Genomic DNA, 23,273 nt, shown 5'->3' with positions numbered 1-23,273 from the left:
GTCACTTATGGAATCACTTTTCCTGGAGCAGGGAAAGCCAGTTAGGCCTCATAAGTGACCTAACCCAGATTTATTTGCAAACACAAGTGAAAATTAACTTGAACTATTTCTTATAAATACTTGTATTAAAGCAAAATGAAATTTAAGATTAACCTATCAGAAGCTGCCAACTAAATTATATAACTAGAGACTTTCCAGCAGTATAGGCCAATTAAGGCAATTGTATAAAGGTAACCAATCGAATATTTGCTTTAGTTCCGTGGTTGCCCTGTGAAAGCCCTCCCCTTGTATTCCCTTGGTGGAGCCCACGGACCACTTACAGTTTGGAGCTGTCTGATTCATGAATTGCTATTTGCTCAAGTAAACTCTTTAAAATTTTATTGTACCTCAGTTTACCTTTTAACAGGACAATAGATTGGATCAGCAAAAATAACTTTACCATCATGGTTAAAGAGCTAGCTAGATACCAACACTGTCTGGTGAAATTTCCTTTTTCAGGGGTAAGACATTCTAATGAGGGAAATGATCCACAACTGGACTAACCAAGGTGGAAGAGCTGATGAAAAGACACTGGAGAATCATGCTTAGAGATAGATGTGCATATGTACAATACACAGCTGAACACTCAGTATTTTCTGAAGAAGCCATAAACAACCTAAATAGTTTTCTTGGTTGCTCATTTTCAGCCTTTTCAACAGGAATGCCCAGTTTTTCCTCTTTGCCAGCTATTAGCTACTGAGTTTACCCTGAACTTTGTAAACACTGTTCACTGTTCCCACACGATCTGTAGGGTTCTTTTGCTTCTCTTCTCTCTTTTACCCTATATATCTTCTTTTTCTTTTCCTTTTTTGTTTTCTTTTTTGAGACAGTGTCTCCCCCTGTCCCCCAGGCTGGAGTGCAGTGGCGCAATCTTGGCTCACTGCAACCTCTGCCTCCCAGGTTCAAGCAATTCTCATTCTTCAGCCACCAGAATAGTTGGGATTATAGGCGTGCACCACCATGCCCAGCTAATTTTTGTATTTTTAGTAGAGATCCAGTTTTGCCATGTAGGCCAGGCTGGTCTCAAACTCCTGGCCTCAAGTGATCTAACCACCTCAGCCTCCCAAAGCGCTGGGGTTATAGACATGAGCCACCGTGCCTGACTTATCTCTTCTTTTACGTTTGTTGCTTCACTCGGCCTACTAGTTAACTCCTGTACGTGAGTTAATAATTTTTACACAAAATTTCTCGGTGCATGCATCACAACTAACTAAGTACCTCTGAATTGTTATTTAACAGGGAAAGTGCAATTGTATGAGAATGGACAAGTGTGCTGCTGGGTTGTGGGAATCACTTCTTTGGCTGAACCTTTTTATTTTCTTTTAAATCTTATGACATATGCTATTAGTAAGTTTATATAGTTCGGTGTATTAGTCCACTTTTGCACTGCCATAAAGAACTACCCGAGACTGGATAATTTATAAAGAAAAGAGGTGTAATTGACTCACAGTTCCACATGGCTGGAGAGGCCTCAGGAAACTTACAATCATGGTGGAAGCCAAAGGGGAAGCAAGGCACGTCTTACCATGGCAGAGCAGGAGAGAGAGAACAAAGAGGGGAGTGCTGCACTTTTAAACCATCAGATTTTGTGAGAACTCATTCACTATAAGGACAACAGCAAGGGGGAAATCCCTCCCCATGATCCAATCACCTCTCACCAGGCCCCTCCCCTGACATGTGGGGATTACAGGGATTACAATTTGACATGAGATTTGGGTGGGGACACAGAGCCAAACTGTATCATTTGGTTAAAGAAGTAAGTGGCCTGCATTTAACTTTTGGGACTGGGATAATGAATTAAAATAATTTTTTAGTTTACAGATATTAAAGTAATTGTGAAATAAAAGAAAAAATCATCTGATAAAACCACGTCTCATAGAAACCCAATGAATGCAACATATCTAAAATTTTATCTGCAAAAAAAGAGAAAAGGCTTGCCCTTTTGTCAGTAAAGCACAGATAAAAAGAAAGTAATAAACTTTTCTGGATCGATGCAATAATTGGGCATCAAGAGTGCAGGTGACAACGGAGGTTGGCAGTTCAAATGTCACAGCCTGTTAGGAATGACTTTCCTTGCACAGTGCTCTTCTCAGGGCACCCTTGACCTCTATGTTCCTCAGGCTGTAAATCAGGGGGTTCAGCATTGGGTTGAAAAAACTGTAAAATAGAAAAAGGACCTTCTGCAGCTCCTCAGGATGGCGGGACTTGGGGGCCATGTACATGACGATGGCACTGCCAAAGAAGAGTCCCACCACACAGAGGTGGGAAGAGCAGGTGGAGAAGGCCTTTCTGCGGCCCTCCCCAGACTGGATCCTCAGGATGGCCACCAGAATGCACGAGTAGGAGACCAGCACCAGGCAGAGCGGCCCCACCAGGATGAACACACAGGCTGCAAAGATGACCACTTGGTTGAGCCAGGTGTCAGCACAGGCCAGCCTGAGGACAGACAGGATTTCACAAAAGAAGTGGTTGATTTCATGAGGCCCACAGAAGGGCAGTCTTAGGATGAGAACCACATGGACCAGAGCCAGGAGGGAGCCACATGTCCAAGAAGTGATGGCCAGGGTGATGCAGACTCTCCAGGTCATGATGACGGTATATTGGAGAGGGTGGCAAATGGCCACATAACGATCGTAGGACATCACCACCAGCAGGAGACATTCGCTATGTCCAAAACTCAAAAAGAGAAAGGTCTGCATCATGCAGCCAGCAAAAGAGATGGGCTTGGCTGGATGCAGGAGGTTCACCAGCATCTGAGGCACCGTGTTGCAGGCATAGGTGATGTTGACGACAGCCAGGTGTGAGAGGAAGAAGTACATGGGGGTGTGGAGTCTGGAGTCCAGTGAGATGAGCCCCAGGATAGTCCCATTCCCCAGTAGGGTGAAGACATAAAACAGGGAGAAGAGCCCAAAGAGGAGCATCTGAATCCTTGGGTCCAGGAGAAATCCCAGCAGGAGGAACTCTGTGACCGTTGTCTGATTTTTCACCATTTCACTAGTGAAAAAACTAAACAAACACACAAACAAACAAAAAAACAAGTAACTATGTGACACACTTTTTAAAAAGTCTATTTTATTTATTGTTTTATAAATTTTTAGTTTGTGGAAAATTGTTAGTAAATGTCTTCAATAACTCATTCAGTTATACATAAGTAAAGTTTTACTTGAAAACTTGCTGTTAATTCAGTCCTTCATATTTGTAACAATCGCTATACCTGAAATCCCAAATGCAAGAAATTATTTTTCGAATAGAAAAAGGGTAGCTAACTTCAGCAACAAGAATTGCAATATACTATGTAAGTAACCAACAGAAAGAAATTATTGACAAATCAGTAATTCAGTTTGGCACTTGACAAATGGCAGCATCAACGAATTCACAGTAAGATGCTTAGCCTGTGAATTGGTGGTGTGCTGAATCGATGAATTTGTCTTCTTGACCTTGAATCTTGGATCACAGTTTCCTTAACGAACTTCAACATGGTTTTTGGTGCAAACATTTGTCAGTGCCATTGCAATAACAAAATAACTCGAGGCTTATCTACTTTACTGAGATTAAAGTGAGGAAAGGCACTGTTTTTGGCCAGTGCCTAGTTTAATTGTTGTCAATACCAGTTGGGATATTAAGCAGTGTTTCCCAAGGATGTAAGAGACAGACCTGCACTCTGAGAAATAAATTTGTGAAACTCACATGTAACTGATGAGAATAACAATCTAGAGGTGAGAAACACTACACTTGCAGGAAACATGTGAGTGGAGAGTTTGAGGAGCTTCCAGAAGGCCACTGCCGGTGCTTTGATGAAATCTCTGGGAGGCAGAGCAGAAGAATGTGATTCATTCAGTGATCCCAAGTGTAGTCAGTTGTATGGTGTGCCTGTCTGGAGAAAGACTGTAGGAAAAAGAAGGCAGGTAACCAATACGGAGTGTAGTCATCAGGCCAGAGGGGCAGCATTTGGCAATGCATCCTTAATGACATTCAGGGTAAGGAAAAAGGGGAACCAGCTGCCCCAGGATCCTAGTCACCTGGTGATTCTATGTCTACAGTCTGGATAGATGGTTTGGGTAAATAGCCCTAGCTAGTAAAATCTCTAATTAGCCCCTCTTGCTCTGATTTCATATTCATCAATTAACTGTTAGGTAATAATTTATCTTCTTGAGCAGTTATTTCTACAAAGAAGAAATGTGTTGAGTAGTAAAGTTCTTGGCTCCTTTTGCAGTCACATTTTGAAGTTTAAATAAACGAATGTTTAGGTATTCTGGCTTATGCATTTTCCTCTTTTGATTTTGGGTAGTGTGATGCAGTTCCTGAACAAAATTCCTAAAGCTGAATCTAAAATGTGAGGACCAGACTCTGGGTCAAGGAAACCTCATTGAAGCAAGAATTGCGGAAAGAGACAGATCCTTTCTAACAGCAACAGATGAGATATCTATTTTCTTATAAGCATTATTGATAGGTGATCAAGTTACCTTGACACAAAAATAATCTAAATAATATATTAAACATTCCTCACATTTGACCAGAACTTACTAAATTTTAGGTTGATAGTAAAAATTTCTCAGTAGGCGCCGTCACATGCACCTGTAGTTCCAGCTACTTGGGAGGGTGAAGCAGGAGGATAGCTTGAGCCCAGGAGTTCCAGGACAGCCTGGATAACATTGCAAGCCCTCATCTCATAAAATAACATAAAATAAAAAATTCATGTGTTTATCAAACTTTCTAAATTTATTTTTTAAACTCATAAGGCATAGAAAAATATTTGACTGTGAAAGATGTATACAAACCTACCCACTTATAAAACAATAATTTCCTTTCTCAATTTTTCATTTCCCTCAAAAGAAAGACATAAAGGAAAAAAGAAACACAGTAAAAACCGTGATTTTTTGAAGCCAACTGAAAGACAGGTGTAAAAGAAGGAAAATAAGGTACCTGATAGTCTGCGTATTCTTTCAGAACAGCAGTCCTGTTTGATTCAGTCTTGATTTCTTTTAAAGAAATGGAGGGGGCATGTTCATTTTTATATCCCTTTAATTGTGTATATTAATACACATTTGTCAAATGACATATACATAAATATAAGCAAATGAATTAATAACTAAGTATTGATGTCCTTATATTAGATCTGGTTTCTTTTATAGTATAGTCTCATATAATTATGCCAAGTTTAGCCCCTTCCTCCCAAAAGAAATAAAATGCTACAGTTCAGAAGAATTTCATCCCTAATGATCTGAATTAAAATGAAATTTTAAAAATGTGTCAAGAACAACGGGAGGATTCATAAAGTGTTTAAACACTTGAATTTTGAATCACTTCTCTTTTATCTTTTTTTAAATTTTATTTGATACCTATGTGATATACTTAATGTTAATTAAAGACCATCAAGAGGAAACCAAACAGAGTAGATTTCTAGGGAGTTGGAAGGAATGGACTGGGTGATTTTGCTCTACCTTGACACACCTTCTAATTCCAAATGTAGCTTTCAGGCACAGAGATGTACATTATATATGTACAATTTCAGAATTTAAAAAATGACAGATTATCTGGTTAATACATGGTAAGGAAACTAGAATTTTAAAGTAAGTATCTAAGAAGGCATTTGCTTCTTTATATATAAGCAAAACAACATAACTTTATGGAACCCACATTTTAAAAAGCAAATCTCAAAATTTAATGATCTGTCCGGTTCTTTTCTAACATTTTGGGCATGGGTAAAGCAGAATCGCTAAAGTGATTACCTATAGTTAATCTGTAGCTCATCTGAGCTGCAGGGCTATTTACTTGTAAGTAACAAGCGAGAAATGAAAACTGACTTATCTTATTGCTTACATAGTTATGAGCCAAGACTTCGCAAAGTTGTCTTATGGAGTCATAGTTGATAATCTAAGTAAGTTTTCTGGATATAAGAACTATCGTGGGCCATGAAGAACTGAGTGTCAGTTTCATGTAACTACTGTCTATTCAATAATCTGGTAAAGGCTGATAACAATTGATCCTACTCTTGAGTGCTTCCTGTGAACTGGGCACTGGAGGAGCACAGTGTAGCAAGTTGATGGTTCTGAGCTTGTGAAGATTTCATTGTGAAGATGTGCCTTGGGAGGAAAAGCAGAAATACATAAAAAAGTATACATTAAACAAAAATCCTATAAAAAGAAAACTTAAGGTATTATTAATTATTACATCATTTTCCTACTTTATTACACCACCCTTCTCACCTCAGTTCTTTTTCTGTACTCTTTCCATGTGCACCACAAAAACTTATCCTCCAGTCTATGGAAAATCTAATATTTATACATATTTATTTAGTACATTCCAGATGCCTTATGCCCTCTTTAGTGCCATGCTCAATTTAAGATAAGACACTGATTTAGCATCATTTGGGTTTATATTCATTGCACTAAATACATTCTCATAGATTAGCATGTATTGTGACTGTACTGACAATAATTAAATGCATAAAACAGCTGACATGTATTAATTTTCCTGAGATGTAACATCCCTCCATAATATACTGTGCTATACTTTCCTTTGGCTGGGAAAATTATTTCGTACATTTTAGCGAAATCTAGGAAACAGCAATTTCTGACTTCTTTTGTGAGTGTCATCTTTCCCAAATAAATCTCTATCACATAGATATTTCTTCACCAAAGAAACATATATAGCCAAGTCCTAAACACTTTTACATAATTTGCACATCAAATGTGCATCTATTTTTTCCCTGGAACCATTAATATATATATGAATGATGAGCATATATGTTTAGCCGTAAAAGAAATAATTTACTTCCCTTCTCAATACTTAATAAAAAGCGTCAGTAACAGAGTGAGAGTTAACCAAAGCCTAGGAGCTACAACATGTCTAAGAGGAATTCATGGTAAAGTAAAGAAAGGCAATCTGATTAGCTCCCACATTTGGACTCAAGGATCTCAGAAGGGTGAAGCACCTGAAGGTTTCTGGGAGTTTCAGTGGGAGCTGCAGAATCTTTGCTTCTGTTTCTGATTGAAAATGTATGAGAATCCTCAGCAAAGGAGGTGTTATTCTCTGATGGGCTCAGTCTGGTTGGCAGTTCAGGGCTCTCTGTAGGGACTGGGCTATGAAACCTCCTGCATGCTCACCTCCTGAGGGAAGGAGAGGCAAGACAATTGTCATTTTCTATTTCTGTTCTTAACCCCAGCAGGATGCACAATTAAGAAACCCAGACAGCCACAGAGCACACCTCTGAGACAACATCTCTCATTACCATCCCGGAATGCTTGGCATTATTTGAATTTCATGAATACCCAGATTGCCCTTGTTCCCCAATCTCCAGATGGTTCAAGTGAACCTGTCAGGAAGCAGGAACAGCGTGGCAATGAGTAAGCTCCTGGTGTGAACCTCTGGAGCTCAGCCTCTCTCTGATGTAATCTGGGTTCCTTGTGTGGCAGCAGAAATGGGAAGAGAGGACCTGAAATATGAGTTGATTCCAAGTGACCCTCTAAGGTTAGAGAGGCAGAGAGCAGACAAGGAAATCCAAAGTGTCCCAATGGGGCTTATTAGAACCTACCCGAAGGAAACGTTTTTCTAGGGGACAAAACACCAGTGCAAATCCACTGCTGGAAATGTTTCCTCTAATGTCTATTATGAAATGCAGAGATTTTGAGTTCAGCTCCTCTCGGGAGGGGAGGAAAGAATCCTCTCCAAGGTAGCTTCCTCTAGCAGTTTCCTGCCTCTTGTGGGATGAGAAGATTTCCTGTCTAAGATATTGTCACATTTATTTGTATTTTGCTGAGTTCTTTTCCTGGATGTGAGGCAGTCAAAATGTTATTTGGAAATCTCCTATCAGTCAGTCATGCAATTTAGAAAGAAGTTAGTTCCATAGTGTGGTCTCTGACTTCCTAAGGTTTAGAATAAACTCAGAGGACAATCTGGCACAGTTATTAAGGTTTGAGAGTATGCCCATCTGTGCTCTGACTACACATCCACCGCGAGAAGAAACATACATGTAAGGACACCAAAAATACTATATGGAAATCTTGTTGCACAGTAGGCCACCCATCATTATTACAACTTTTCTTTTTCTTTTTATGTTGCAGGTGACCTGCAGAAAATATAGAAATCAGGAAACTCACATACAAAAGAAAAAGTTAGTAGCAAATGGAAACAACAGTTATAAAAATATAATATGGTATATAGTATAAAAATTATACTATAGTCTACTTTTAACCTATTTTATGAAAAGTATGCCATAGTATAGTTTTTAAACTATTTTTATACTATATAAATAGTATAAAAAGTATAAAATAGGCCAGACAGGATGGCTCATGTCTGTAATCCTAGCATTTTGGGAGGCCGAGGCGGGTGAATCAGCTGAGGTCAGGAGTTCGAGACCAGCCTGGCCAACATGGTGAAACCCTGTCTCTATTAAAAATACAAAAATTAGCTATGCATGGTTTCACGCCCCTGTAGTCCCAGCTACTCAGGAGGCTGATGCAGGAGAATTGCTTGAACCTGGGAGACAGAGGTTGCAGTGAGCCGAGATCGTACCACTGCACTCCAGCCTGGGCGATAGAGCAAGACTCCGTCTCAAACAAAACCAAACAAAACCAACCAAACAAGCAAACAAAAAAAAAAACAGTATAAAATAGTTTTGGGACATAGTTTTATATCTAACATGATATGACACTCACTTATTGTGTAAAAATCTATTTTACGATATAAAAGTAAATTCATCGAACTAAGACAATAAGAAATTAAATATAAATGTTTAAGACCAAACTTAAACCTAGAAAAAAACATCATCTCAAAATGACATGTTTCCCATGGCATAGGAAGCTGCTACGACTTTTAAGTGTGTAGGTGGTGGATTTTGAAATCTTTCTACATTTTTCTTTTTTGAGAAATTTGGGTTTATCTTGAAAACCCTGAGTTAGAAAAATTAGATTGATTTCATTCAGTGGCAAATACAGGAAGATGTATACTGAATTATATTTTTTAAAAATTTCAAACGTAGAAGATTGTGAGGTTGAATGAGGTCACCTCCTGAAGCTTCTATACTAGGAATGCTGATCCGTGATGGACAGGGTTCGATTTATTTTCTTTAGATGATCCACCGTTGAACAATAGAGACAGGGTCCCTCACGGTCTGTATCCAAACAGAGCCCAGATTTTTACAGACTGATCGAGGCATAATGCTCAGACCTACATCTCTTTAGAGGTTCACTTTGCAAGGAAAAAAATATTGTTCTGCCTTAGAAGGGGGCTGAAGGAAGTATTCACAATGAGTCAGTTAATATCAGGATCTCCTGTTCCAGGAAACTCTTACTAAGTATTACAAAGGAAATTTTATGTGCTCACATAAGTTTAGAAAACACTGACTTAAAGCTGGAATAGAATTATTCTTTCCTAGAGAAGTTTTTACAGCGTTCACTGTGCTAATATGAATTGTGATCCCTAGACAGAGGCATCTGATGGGAAGTAAGTCTCAAACTTCTTTGACCACAGAACTTACTTTTAAAGTTCTCTGAAGGGACCAGTGTTTTGAGGAAAACATTCTGGGAGCTATGGGACTGGATCAAAAGCTAATGAGGATATTGTAAGGGGTATTGTCCCGGTGTGGAGAAGCTGCAGCATGACCTGAAGAGATACATTTCTAGAATTCATCCCACATCTGCTGAATCAGTCATTTAAAGATAGGGCAGGAGATAGCTCTGTTTTAAATAAATGTCTCACATAATTCTCATGTCCACTGAGGGCAGAGGTCACACCAGTACAGAGTTGGGTTAAGAACTGCCCAACGATGTAACTAACTTCCTAGATCACTGTCAATCACAATGCCATAATCCTCTCCATAAAGCCCTTTCTACTTCCAGCAGTCTCTTCAAAGTATTCTTCACTTCTGAGTTCCTAAGACTATAGATAAGGGGATTGAGCATGGGATTGAAGAGGCTGTGAAACAGCAGGAGATATTTCTTCTGCTCCTTGGGGTTCCCATATCTGGGTCCAACATACATGATAATGGCTGTGCCATAAAAGAGTCCAACTACACAGAGGTGGGAGAAGCAGGTGGAGAAGGCTTTCCTCTGACCTTCCCTCGATTGGATCTGAAGGATAGCACAGAGGATGCACATATATGAAACTACAATAGTGGACAAGGGTCCCACCAGCCCAGAAATTGCTCCGGCCAAGACCATGTTCTCATTGATGTGGGTATCGGCACAGGCAAGTTTGAGAACAGCCAAGATTTCACAAAAAAAGTGATTAATTTTCTGGGGCCTACAGAAGGGTAAAGGTAGAAGTAACACAAGATGAATCAAGGATAAAACAACTCCAGGGGCCCAGGAAGTTGCCGCTAGGGTGATACAGACTCTCCAGGTCATGATGGCCAAATATCGGAGGGGGTGGCAGATGGCCACGTACCGATCATAGGACATAACCACCAGGAGGAGACATTCTGTGACAGCAAAAGTGGAAAAGAGAAAGGTCTGGGTCATGCAGCCTGCAAAGGAGATGGGCTTGGCTGGATGCAGCAGGTTCACCAGCATCTGGGGCACTGTGTTGCAGGCGTAGGCGATGTCGACGACCGCCAGGTGTGAGAGGAAGAAGTACATGGGGGTGTGCAGTCTGGAGTCCAGTGAGATGAGCCCCAGGATGGTCCCGTTCCCCAGCAGGGTGAAGACATAGAATGGGGAGAAGAGCCCAAACAGGAGCATCTGAATCCTTGGGCCAACGGGAAATCCCAGCAGGAGGAACTCTGTGATGGATGTTAGATTGTGTCCCATATCCCTACGACAGAGGAAATCAAGTTAATGCTCATGGTTTAAGAGAAGTGTTTAAAAACAGATTCATTTTAACTTGTTTGGCACTCTTTGGTGAATTAGAAAAGGGTTCACAGGCAGCTGCAGTGAGTTTTTGTGTTTTTAAATGAATGCTTAAAGACCATTTGGTAATGCTAATAGAAATGTTTAAAAAATATATGCAGGCCGGGTGCGGTGGCTCACACCTGTAATCCCAGCACTTTGGGAGGCCCAGGCAGGCGTATTGCCTGAGCTCAGGAATTCAAGACCACCATTGACAAGACGGTGATGCCCCATTTCTACTAAAAATACAAAAAATTAGCTGGGCGCAGCGGTTGCACCTGTAGTCCCAGCTACTCGGGAGGCTGAGGCAGGAGAATTGCTTTATCCCGGGAGGGGGGGCTTGCAGTGAGCCAAGATCGCACCACTGCACTCCAGCCTGGGCGACAGAGTGAGACTCCGGCTCCAAAAAAAAAAAAAAGAAAAACAAATGCACGCACACACATACATAGGTTTCTTTTTTATTATGTTAACTTTTTAATAAAGGCTAAAATTTCAAAATAAACATGTCACATATTAATATATTCTTTTGTTCTTTTTTTTTTTTTTTAAATGGCTCAGTCCTCTCAGGGATGAATATCACATGTTAATCTAATACACAGTTTTTGTTGGATCTAGTGAACTATCTCATATCCTTCAAATAAATTCTTCTTTTCCTTGGTCCTATTATTCAGTTTTTCTCTACTGTGTTTCAGAAACAATGAACACTGATTGATACACATGTCAAAGTCTTCAAACCGCATTAGGTTTAATCTTAAATTGGAAGGTTTAATTAAGGGCAGGCTGTACTAAGGTTAGACAACCGTCAGCCAAATACACCAGTGGTCATTCACCTCTTACACTTTCCACTCTTGCACTGATCATCACCTCCACAGCAAATATCTCACAAAATCTTTTCATATCCAAGTGTTAAGACTTATTTTTTAGCCCAGAATCTAATTTTTTGTTATTTAGTTTTCCACAATATTTAGATGAGCTTTTATGTGAATGACTGAATAGATTTGCACTGTGTCATTATCTAAACACGAAAACAGAATCACTAAGTTTTGTTGGATTTGGGCTTACTATTGATAAACCCTCTGGCATACATAGTTTTAAGCATTGTCTATGCAGGCGATAGGCAATAGTTAGATGAATTTATGAGGAATGCTGCAGAAACAGTCTCTGAATTCTCTGATTGAACTGAGGCCTCCTTGATCCCACAATGAAAATGTTAGCATAAGCATGCTATTGTCATTTTTGCTTAAATTTTATTCTCATTTTTAATGTAAAATTATATCGTCTTGGAGATAGCAAGGATGAACAATAATCCTCCATTTAAGTGTCCATAAGATTATAAATTTAATCCTGCAAAACCAACTAAAAAGTATTTCATTTGCATTGGACTTTTCCTACCACCATTCCAAGGATAAGTGTCATGCTTATGCTGAAGAAAATAAAATAATTTGCAGTTATTTATTGATTTCTTCTCATTTATTTCATGTTATCCTGAGATTGGATCTAAACTTTGAGCTCCTAATCATTGCTCAGATTGTGCGGCCTCATAAGATTATGTATAATAAGTAAACAAGCATCTGTACACTTGTTAACCTGATGAGCTTCTGTATGTGACACTTTAAGCCTTTTTAAAAATAAATTGCTGGGCTATGCTTGGTGGCTCATGCCTGTAATCTAAGCACTTTGGGAGGCTGAGGCAGGAGGTTCGCTGGAACCCAGAAGGTCGAAATCAGCCTGGGAAACATAGAGACCTCATCTCTTTCAAAAAATTGAAGAAATAGTAATTATACGAAAAAACAATTTTTAAAGAAAGAAAGTGCTGGTCTTTTTTGTTAATGTGAAACATTTACCAGAGTCACTTGCACACAGGTATTTCTTCAACTTTAAAAAAAGCTACCAGTCAAAATACCGTGAACATATTGGTTGCTTTAATGTATGAATATACTGCTGGATAATATGCTGATATCTATTAACATATTTTACTCATAGTATCCTATTATCTAAAACTGTTGGTGAGCAAAATTTGAGCACTAAGAGAGTAGAAATGTACTTTTGCATGATATTAAAGTGTGACGGTAAAAGCAAACAAACAATGAAAACGACATTAAATTATATTTGACCAGAACTCACAAAGGCAGTTAGGAAATCCAGGTGTCTAGAGATGATTGCTGTGTAAGAACGTAGATAATCTTCATACAGAAAAGGCAACCATTTCTACAATGTGGCTGAGTTTACTGATGGTGCTGGGAACTTTGCTGCCCATCTGAGAACTGCCAAGGAAGGCTCCTGCCTCTTCAAGTGCTTTTGAGAAGGGAAGGTTTTATTAATCATCACCTCCGCAGAGTACCTTCCAATTGTCATGAGAGCTTTGTGTAACACATGAGAAAATAAAGGCTTCACTTGCACCAGCATGATTTCCATAGAGACATGAAGAACCCGACCACTGTTATTCTTCTAGGGGCAGAGAACTGAGCCTCTGTCTCACTCTGTCTCTGAGGAAGCCACAGTGATAAAGAGATTGAGATTAAGGCAAGAACAGAAAATGTCTTTGTAACTGAAAGGATACATATGTTATCTAAAGTAATATGCTGGGACCACGTGGCTATGACAGCTACCACAATATGTGAATTTCTTAGAGTTTCACCAATATTTATGCTATTCCTTCCCCAAACATTCAGAAAGCACTTGAGAGATGCAAAGATCCATGCCTAGGTTTGTTTGGCAGTAAAATAAAATCTAGACATGAATTCCTGCAGTCATTTCTTTTAGTGTAGTCTGCTTTCCTAAATACTCAGAAGCTGGTGAGAGAATAAACTTGAATTCCAGGGTTTTAATCATTAGATCTTTTTAGATAGAAACTCAGACCCTTTATTTTTGAGCACCAATCTGTAGATGTTGGAGATTCGTTTTACATAATCTCTGGGGCTCATTGACCTGTCTAGAAGAAGAATGGATAAGGCATAAGGATTGAGCAAAATTTACTTTTCAAAATTTTCCTTTTTTTCTTTTTTTGACAATGTCTGATCCTGCCCTTATGGGAAGGATAAAGCTCTGTAAAATCACAGGGCCAGCTCCTGTTTTCTGAACCTTTCTATGGATGGGGATGAATCTATGTATTCCACTTATCAGAGTAGGTTTACCCTCATGGATTACATTTGAGGTCCCGCATCTGAGTGGTTGACAAATTGTGCCAATATAGCTAGCCTAAGTGTCCTTGTATTAGGCCTGGCTTGTTTACAAAGTTATCAGCTGGTTGGAAGGACCTAGGAGACTGTATATGTAAGCTGAGAGAGAGGCATCAGTGACATAGGGATCTGTACCAACTGTTCATTCAGCCTACTTTTGTCTTTTGCATTTTTTCTTGCCCTAAAACATATTGCATCCATTATAAAATAGATGGTTGCTGTGACCATTCAGTCTTATGACTTGGTAGGTCTAATAGCACTTCAGCTCAAGCTGGACAACTCTGGATTTATACTTGCTTGACATGCCTTTCTCACTAAGCTTAATAATTTCTAGGTTTCATTTAATGACTTTCACTTGAACATTTAGAGGACATTGTACAGTGTTTAATTGGCTTAGTTTCAATTTTGTTGTGTGTCAGGGACTAGGGGGGCCAGAAGAGGAAGAGAGAGAGGAAAATGACCAGTCGGTGGAGCAATCAGAACAAACACAACATTTATCAGTTAAGTTTGCTGTCTTATGTGGACGTGCTCATGCTGCCCTAAAACAATTACAATAGTAACATCAAAGATCACTGATCACATCATCATAACAGACATAATAATAACAAACCAGTTTTAAATACTGTATAAATCATTAAAATTTTGACCTAGGACACAAAATGAGAACATGCTGTTGGAAAAATGGTGCAGATAGACTTGCTTGAGGCAGGTTAGCCACAAAATTTTAGCCCAATGGAAATGCAGTATCTATGAAGCACAATAAATTGCAGAACGATAAAATGAGTTATATCTGTATATAGAAATAGAATTAATTTGATTGTGTTTATGTTAAATTCTGTGACCTTAATGGACTCACTTCTTAATTTTAGGAGGTTTCTAAAATAGATTTGTTTGGATTTCTATGTAGACAGTCATGTCTGTTGTAAGTAGGGACTGTTCTCTTTTTTCCATCCTGACCTATATGTCCTTTATTTTCTTGTCTTATTGCACAGTGTGTAACTTCCAGCACTGTTTTGCATAAGGGTGATAAAAACAGATATAGTTCCTTTATTCTTGATTTTAGAGAGAAACCATTCGGTTTTTCACCACTAAATATGATGTTAGTATAGCTATGTCCTACATAACACTTTGGTCAGTGATGGACTGCATATATGAGAGTGGTCCCACAAGATTATAATGGGGGTGTAAAATTCATATTGCCAAGTGATGTCTTAGTCATGATAATGTTGTAGCACAATGCATTACTTACATGTTTGTGGGATTGCTGCTGTAAACAATCCTACTGCACTCCCAGAGTGATATAAAAGCAAACAACTATGCATTTTACTATGCATTTACAACATTCTACTAAACTTTTTGTCGTTATTTTATTTTATTTTATTTTGGAGATGGAGTCTTGCTCTGTTGTCCAGGCCGGAGTGCAGTGTTGCAATCTCAGCTCACTGCAACCTCTGCCTCCTGGGTTCAAGTGATTCTTGAAGTAGGTGAAATCAGCCTCACAAGTAGGTGAAATTACAGGTGTGCAGCACCATGCTTGGCCAATTTTTTATGTTTTTGGTAGAGATGGGGTTTCACTATTTTGGTCAGGCTTTTCTTGAACTCCTGACTGCAAATGATGTGCCTACCTCAGCCTCCCAAAGTACTGAGATTACAGGTATGAGCCACTGTGCCTGACCTTTGTCATTATTTTAGTGTACTCCTTTTACTTATAAAAATGTTAACTCCTAAACAGTTTCAGGCAAGTCCATCAAGAGGTATTCCAGAAGAAGGCATTGCTATCATAGGAGACGACATCTTCATGCATGCTCTTACCTGTGAAGACCTTTCAGTGGGACAAGATGTGCAGGTGGAAGACTGATATAGATGATCTAGATACTAGGTAGACTTAGGCTGATGTGTGTCTTAGTTTTCAATAACAAATTTTTAAAAAGTAAATAATTAAAATAAACAGTTTCACAAGTAGAAAAATGTCTGTAGAATAAAGATATAAAAAAAGAAAACCTTTTGTGCAGCTTCCTAATATTTGTGTTTTAAGTGGTGTTATTACAAAGTAGAATCAAATTATGATTAAAAATTAAAAAGTTTATAAAGTAAAAGTTATAGTAAGCTAAGGTTAATTTATTGTTGAAGAAAGAAAAATGTTTTAATGAATTCAGTGTAACTTACGTGTACAGTGTTTATAAAGTCTACAGTATCGTACAGTAATATCCTAGAGCTTCATATTCACTCACCACTCACTCACTCACCCAGGCAACTTTCAGTCCTGTAAGCTCCATTTATGGTAAATGCCGTATACAGATGTACCATTTAAAAAAATCTTTCAGGTTATATTTTTTTACTGTGCATTTTATGTATTTAGATATGCTTAGATACATAAATACCATAGTTGGTGAGTTTTAGCAAATTGTTACCATAAATGTAACACTTAATTGTATTATAATAGCCTATAGTATTCAGTACAGTAATACGCTGTACAGGTTTGTCACCTAGGAGTGATGGGCTATTCCATATAGCCTAGGTGTATAGTGGCTACTATATATCCCATCTAGATCTGTGTAAGTACACTCTAGGACGTTCCCACAATGACAAAATCACTTGAATGCACATTTTTCAGAATGTATCCGCATCGTTAAACAACACATGACTCTATAATGTTAGGTTTTTGTAGATGCTTTTTATCAAGTGGATAAAGTTTCCTCTATTCTCGCTTTATAGAGTGCTTTTATCATGAATGGATGTCAAAATGTGTTAAATGTTTATTATGTATCAGCTGATATAATGTAACTTTCCTTCTTTTGTTTGTTAACATGGTGGATTATTTTGATTGACTTTGTGAGATTTAATCAGGCTTGTTTTTCTGGAAACAATCCCCTATTGGACATGGGTCAATTTTGAAAAATATAGTGTAGAAGTCTATTTGTTAAGTAAATTGAACACATCTTTATATATATATATATATGTATATATGTGTGTATGTATAAATACACACACACTCTCTCCTGGTTTTGGTATCAGTGCAATAATAGCTTCAAAATATAAATTGGGAAATGTTCTTTTACTGTTTTCTGGAAAAGATAGTGTAGAATTGGTGTTAACATTTTTTAAAACCTGTCAGAATTCTCCAATGAAACCATCTAAACCTAGAGATTTCTTTTTTGGTAGTTTTAAAATTATGAATTCTATTTTCTTAATGGTTATAGAGTTCTTCAAATGGTCTATTCCTGCGTGGTGAGTTGAGTTAGTGTGTTGCAGCAGGAACACTGCATTTTGTCTCTTTTGTCTAAGTTGTCTAATTTATGTGTGTGGAGTGGTTTGTAATATTCCTTGATTGTCCTTTGTGATGTACGGTGTCTGTAGTGATATCGCCTGTTTCATTATGATTTTTAAAATTTGTATCTTTTCCTTTTAATTTCTACTTGAGTTTGCTAAATTTTATTAATCTCTTAACGGAGCTATCTCTTTGTTTCATTGATTTAACTATTGTTTTTCTCTTTTAAATGTAAGTGTTTTCTGTTCTTATCTTCATTAATCCCCACCCTCTACTTGCTTTCAGTTTATTCTGCTCTTCTTTTTCTAGGTTCCTGAGGTGGAAATCTATTGCTCACTCGAGACTTTTCCTCTTTCCTAATGCATGCATTTATTGCTATAAGTTGGCTTCTCAGCACTTTGATATGTCACAGTTTCATGTTTATCCAGTCCAATGTATTTTTAAAATTTTCCTTGAGACTTCTTCTTTGACCGATAGATTATTTAGAAGTGCGTTTTTACATTTCCAAGTGTTTGGGAATTTTCATATCTTTCTTATGCTGACTTCCAATTGGATTCCCTACAATGATTTTTGGTTTTCACCTGCTCTGGATGATTACTATCTCTTAAATTTGCTGTGGTGAATTTTAGGGCCTAGGATAGCTCTATCTTGCCATGTGTTTTGTCAGCACTCGAAAAAATACGTGTATTCTGCTGTTGTGTGGCATATTCTGTAAATGCCAAATAGATTCTTTTGGTTAATGGCATTTTGAGTTGTTTTATATTCTTGCTGATTTTTTCCCCTCTTTTTAAAAATATGTAACGCCTCGCAAAATTTTGTGTAATCTATATGCAGGAGCCGTGTTAATCTTGTCTGCATCATTCTAATTTTAGAAAGTGCTGCCAAAGCCAACACTCCTTGCTGATTTTCTGTCTAGTTCTGTCAATTATTGAAAAAGGCATGAGGAAGTTTCTAACTATAATTGTGGATTCGTCTATATCTCCTTTCAGTTCTGGCAGTTTTCTTTTTTAAAAAAATCAACTAAAATGTATTTAATTAAGCATAAAGTTACTTTCTCATTTATCTACAACCACAGTGAATACAGTTCTTGGCATGAAGACACAGCCTTTAGAATTTAAAGCCTCCCCACCTGCGAGATTACACATATAAAACTCCCACTGTTGTTGCTATAGTAGTGGATTAGTTCCTGCGATTAAACGTTATACGATCTAGAATATAATAAAATGGAAATGATTTACTCATAGATTTCTATTTAAATCATCTTTATTTATAAACTACTATACTAAGAACTATAATTCCTTAAACTTCAATTTGAGAAAAGTATAATCACTTAAGTAACAGCCGTTACTTAAACTGAAGATGAGATCAGTCTAAATTACTTTTGAAGAGAGCAAAAATCTTGTCAGGTTTCTTGCTGTGGTTCTGCTTGTTCAGTAGCAGGCTCCTTGGAAGACAGAATCAACCCTGAAGGGAACTCGCTTCTACCTTCAGAATGTGGGGTTGGGGTAAAATCCAGGTCTTGGGTGAAGGTAAGGAGGAAAACCCCTCGGTGGATAGATGTTTCTCGCTGCAAATGGAGCACGTGGTGGACCTGGGAAATCCCTTGGTGGACAGTAACCTCGAGAAGCTCCAAACATGGTTCCTGGAGGAGGTGGGGGGAAAGGAGGTCCTCTTCTCATGAATGGGCCTCTTGTATTCACAGGAAACGATGGACCTCTGATTGGAGCCAGAGGTGGAGGAACAAAGCCGGTGCCGGTTGCTTTATTTTCAGCAGGGAGAGATGAATCAGGCACATTTAAATTACCAGGATCATCTTTGGCATCATTTCTACTGGATTCCATTTCTGAAAGCATTGACCCATCCATTTTATCCAAAGAAGGCGTATTAGAACTTCCGAGTTCTGCTGGCCCAGACAGTCCATCAGAATTAGAATAAAATCTGTCTTCCCTTTGTGGAGGAAGAGCTGAATCAGGATGTGATTGTCCTGGTGGAGGAAACGTCATCCTACGGTCCTGTTCCCACGGAGACGACAGGGACCCAGTGTCAGGAGGAGCCCTGTGAGGATCGGTTAACGTATCGCAGCCTGGTTCTCCTCTTTCATTGGTAATCTGAGGGTCCAGAGGATTCCCTGGGCCTCTTGGGCCTCTTCCTCCTCCCTCCGGAAGCACAGGTGAGGGTCTTAGTGGACCCTCCAACACAGTTTGAGGAGAGAGAAAAGCTCTCGTTTCAGATGAAGGCTGACCCAATGGTGAGGGACCACATGGGGAATGCTCTCTGCCAAATGCTGTATTTGAAGCATCAGGTGCACAAGGATCTTTTTGTAAAAGTTCAAATTTAAACTCTGTTTCAGTTAATTTTTGTCTGTTGTGAGCATTTTCTTTCCTTAAATCATTGAGGTTTCTTTCAGCAGTCTGAGCTGCCAACCAATTATCATGTCCTTTTTTCTCGTAGGAAATAACCTGCCTTTGATAAAAATTAATAGTTCTCTTCAATTCTTCTTCAAGATCTTTGGCTAGCTTTCCATAGGTCTCCAGCCCTTCAGTGGTATGGCTGATCTTTTTTTGCACTTTAGAAAGTTTCTCTTCTTCCTGTATCCGGGAATTTTCCTCTACTGTCAATTTCCTGTGGAGTTTCATTTCATTTTCTTGATAGAATTCAGTCATTATTTTAAGTTTCTGTTGAAGCTTCTGATTCTCACTTTCAAAATACATGTTTTCTGACTGCAAAGATGCTTGTTGAGTCTGAAGATTTTTAATATGCTCTGTAAGCTCTTCCTTTGTTTTGTCAACTTCAGATAACTCAATAATAATGTGGTTTCTTTCTCCTTCCGAGGTTTTCAAAGAAACATTTAGCTCAGCAGCATGAATCAGTTTCTTCAAAGCTCCTGTTGGAGGATCATCTAAGTAAGCACCATTTTCCGATTCACCGTTCACTTCTAATTCCGAGTTATCATCATCCGTTATGTCCTCTCCAAGCACAGCAGCCCGATCTTTCATCTTTAGCAAGCGTCCAGTCAGAGTCTTGATGTGATTTTCTTTATCATTCAGAACTTGTTCTGTGTGTACTTTGGAGTCTTCAAATGTTATTTTCTGTTTATTAAGTTCACTCACTTGTTCTTTCCATACTTCAGCTTCTTGCAAAAGCCGCTTCTGGCTTTCCTGAAGTTGAGAATTTTCATTCAAAGCATCTTGTATTGCTATCTCGCGTCGTTCTTCACTCATGTTAAAGATCTTGCAGATGATTTTGGCTTCTGTTATTTGTGATTTCAGGGATTTTGACTCATCTTCTAGAGCCTGTATCTTTTTTGAAATATCTGCCATCAATTCATCTTGTTGAGAATGTTTAGATTTCTCTTCTTTGAACTCTTTTTCTAGACAGAGGATTTCATCCTCAAGTTCAGAATTGGACCTGTTCAGCTTTTCACAAGTTGCCTCCAAACTTCGTGCTTCTGCTGCCACCTTCTCAAAGCTGGCATCCTGTAAAGACGACTCTGCTTCATAGGCTTCGTACTCTTTTTGAATAAGGCTAAATTTTTCAAGTAGTTTACATTTTTCTTCAATTAGTCCAGAAAGCGTTGCAGCAAGTTGTTTTTCTCTTCCCACATAAAGCCGACTCCTAACGGATCTAAAAGCTCTCCACAGAAAAAGGGGAACAGCAAAAAATCCAACAACGGCTGCACATACCACCAGTTCCCATGGAAAACCATAAGGATTCGAATATGGTCTCCTACTTTCAGGCAGTGCTGCCACAACCCTGCGTAGCTCCTCCAGGACCAGCCCCAGATAGGGCTGAGGGGTAGCGCCCGGCTCCTCCATAGCGCCGAGGCTGCTCTGGGGTCTCCGCAGTAACACTGGCCATAACAAGCGGTGGAGAACACGCAGCCTGGGGTCTGGAATCCGAATCCGCACGCGGCCACCAAGCGGAGCGGACCACTGCGGAGCCGGCTGCGGGGGGGTTTGGGAACGCGGGCACCCCACAAGCCTCACAGGCCCATGCTGCTGTCCCCTCATCCCCCCTGCCCCCTTGTTACACTTTACATCCTGAGGCAACGCAGGTCCCATCCTGACCCGCCTTAGTTCTGGCAGTTTTCACATGACATATTTTGCAGCTCTGTTGTTTGGTGAGTACCCTTTTAAAATCGCCGTTTTCTTCATGGATTAAACCTTTGATCATTATATAATCTGTCTGTTTCTGGTAATTTTCTTTGCTTTATCTGATATACATACAGGCACTCTTGCTTTCCTTGCATTAATGTTTGTGTAATATATCTTTTTTCATCCTTTTAATTTGGCCTGCCCTGTATTGGTAAATTTAGTGAGTTTCTTGTACACAGCATACAAGAAATATATACGAAAGAGTCATTCTTTTAAATACACTCTTCTATTATCTGTGTCTTGGTAGACCATTCATAATTAGTCTAATTATGGATATTTTAGCGCATAAGCCTGACTTTTTTTTTTTCTGTATCAATTCTTGTTTCTCTGTTTATTTTTGATGACTTCCTGTAGGTTATTTGAATATTTGTTTTAGAATTCCATTTTGTTATTCATAGTATTTATAGCGTGTCTTCTTTTTTATAGTTGTTTAGGTTGCATTTTATAGCTTAGTATATATTCCTTTATATATACATTATCACACTAAATGGGTGTCATCTGTATTCCAGTTTGAGTGAAGTATAGCAACCCTCTGTCATATTATGCCTCTTTGCCCTCTCAAATTTGTAGTATAATAGTCTTACATACATTTAGAATAACACTAGGCAATGCTATGATTTTTGCTTGAAACATCAAACATAATTTAGGAAATTAGATTCTGTGAAAATAAAGTGAGCATTTCAGAGCTGCCAGAAAGAAATCTGACACAACCTGTTTTGTCTTTCATTTTTTCTTTCTTCCCTTTATATTGATCATAGATATTATGAGGCTCTATCTATTAACTCCAATATCTGGATTCTCTATGAATTTGTTTTTAATAACTGATTTATTTCTCATCAGTCTTCTTTTCTTGCTTTTTTGTATATTTGGTATTTTTTTTAAAGTATGCTGAATTTATGGCTAATATAATATTGAAATACTCAAGAATTTTGAATTTTTTTATCTGGGCAGAAGTTGTAATTACTTGTAGATCATCTTGCTGCTCTCAAGATGTAGTTTTAAGCTGTATTATGGTAATGATATTTTATTTTCCTCTTAGAACATATGCCTCACTCCTAGGATACTGCACCTCTCCTAAGATAATTTTTAGAGTCCAAGTGAGTTTCTCAGTTGTTTACCAACATTTCCCCATCTGGCTGGATCTGAACTCCAGTAGCTTTCCAGTAAATTTTCAGTCCCTGATGATCTCTTCTGCTTTCTGTATGCCAGCCGTTGTTTTCTACTACATCTCCTCTCTTCTTAACCAGCTGTCACATAGCTAAGAAGTCACAGAAGGACCAAAATGGCATCTACACACCCATTTCTAGGTTCTTTCTCTCTCCCATATGGTACATTGACCCCCAATTCCAAACCAATTTAGCAGCTTTGAACTCTATTCATTGCTTCTTTTGGTTCCCAAGACCACTAACCCCTGGTTGGGTCTCATTTTCCTGTACCAACGTCAGGAAGGTGCCTTTCTGGAAAATCCTGGCAAATGTGGTACAAATCTCATGTGCTTCACCTTTCTTAAAGATCTCATACCTGACTTGCTGCAACAATGTTCTTCAGTGCCTACTGATATGGTTTGGCTGTGACCCTACCCAGATCCCATCTTGAATTGTGGCTCCTATAATTCCCACATGTAGCCTGCCCACCTGAACCATGCTTAGGACCTGGTGAGAGGTAATTGAATCATGGGGGCGGGTCTTTCCCGTGCTGTTCTTGTGGTAGTGAATAAGTCTCACGAGATCTGATGGTTTTACAAAGGGGAGCTCCCCTGCACGTGCCCTCTCTCTTGTCTGCCATGTAAGATGTGCCTTTGCTTTTT

The 23,273-nt window shown here is 38.7% G+C and overlaps 2 protein-coding genes, 1 non-coding gene and 2 pseudogenes across 3 annotated transcripts; 1 reads left to right on the top strand and 4 right to left on the bottom strand.

The window, feature by feature from the left end:
• LOC107129339 (olfactory receptor 2A14-like) overlaps positions 1–23,273 on the top strand; it is a 150,483-nt pseudogene that overhangs the window by 52,345 nt on the left and 74,865 nt on the right.
• On the bottom strand, positions 338–4,896 carry LOC102127733 (olfactory receptor 2A1/2A42-like). The gene has a single exon (XM_074036214.1). The coding sequence runs from the start codon at positions 3,027–3,029 to the stop codon at positions 2,097–2,099; it is 933 nt and encodes a 310-aa protein (XP_073892315.1). The 5' UTR covers positions 3,030–4,896; the 3' UTR covers positions 338–2,096.
• OR2A7 (olfactory receptor family 2 subfamily A member 7) lies at positions 8,730–11,288 on the bottom strand. Its single transcript, XM_015448206.4, has one exon. It carries the CDS (start codon positions 10,785–10,787, stop codon positions 9,831–9,833), a length of 957 nt encoding a protein of 318 aa, XP_015303692.3. The 5' UTR covers positions 10,788–11,288; the 3' UTR covers positions 8,730–9,830.
• On the bottom strand, positions 18,102–18,204 carry LOC123572596 (U6 spliceosomal RNA). The gene has a single exon (XR_006697161.1). It is a non-coding gene; the product is annotated as a U6 spliceosomal RNA (small nuclear RNA).
• Positions 18,424–21,223, bottom strand: LOC102128550 (cTAGE family member 8-like; annotated as a pseudogene).

Source organism: Macaca fascicularis, chromosome 3, assembly GCF_037993035.2.
Source record: "Macaca fascicularis isolate 582-1 chromosome 3, T2T-MFA8v1.1".
In the NCBI taxonomy this organism is placed as follows: Eukaryota; Metazoa; Chordata; class Mammalia; order Primates; family Cercopithecidae; genus Macaca; species Macaca fascicularis.
The sequence above is the reverse complement of the archived record's forward strand: the minus strand, read 5'-3'. Positions and strand labels throughout refer to the sequence as shown.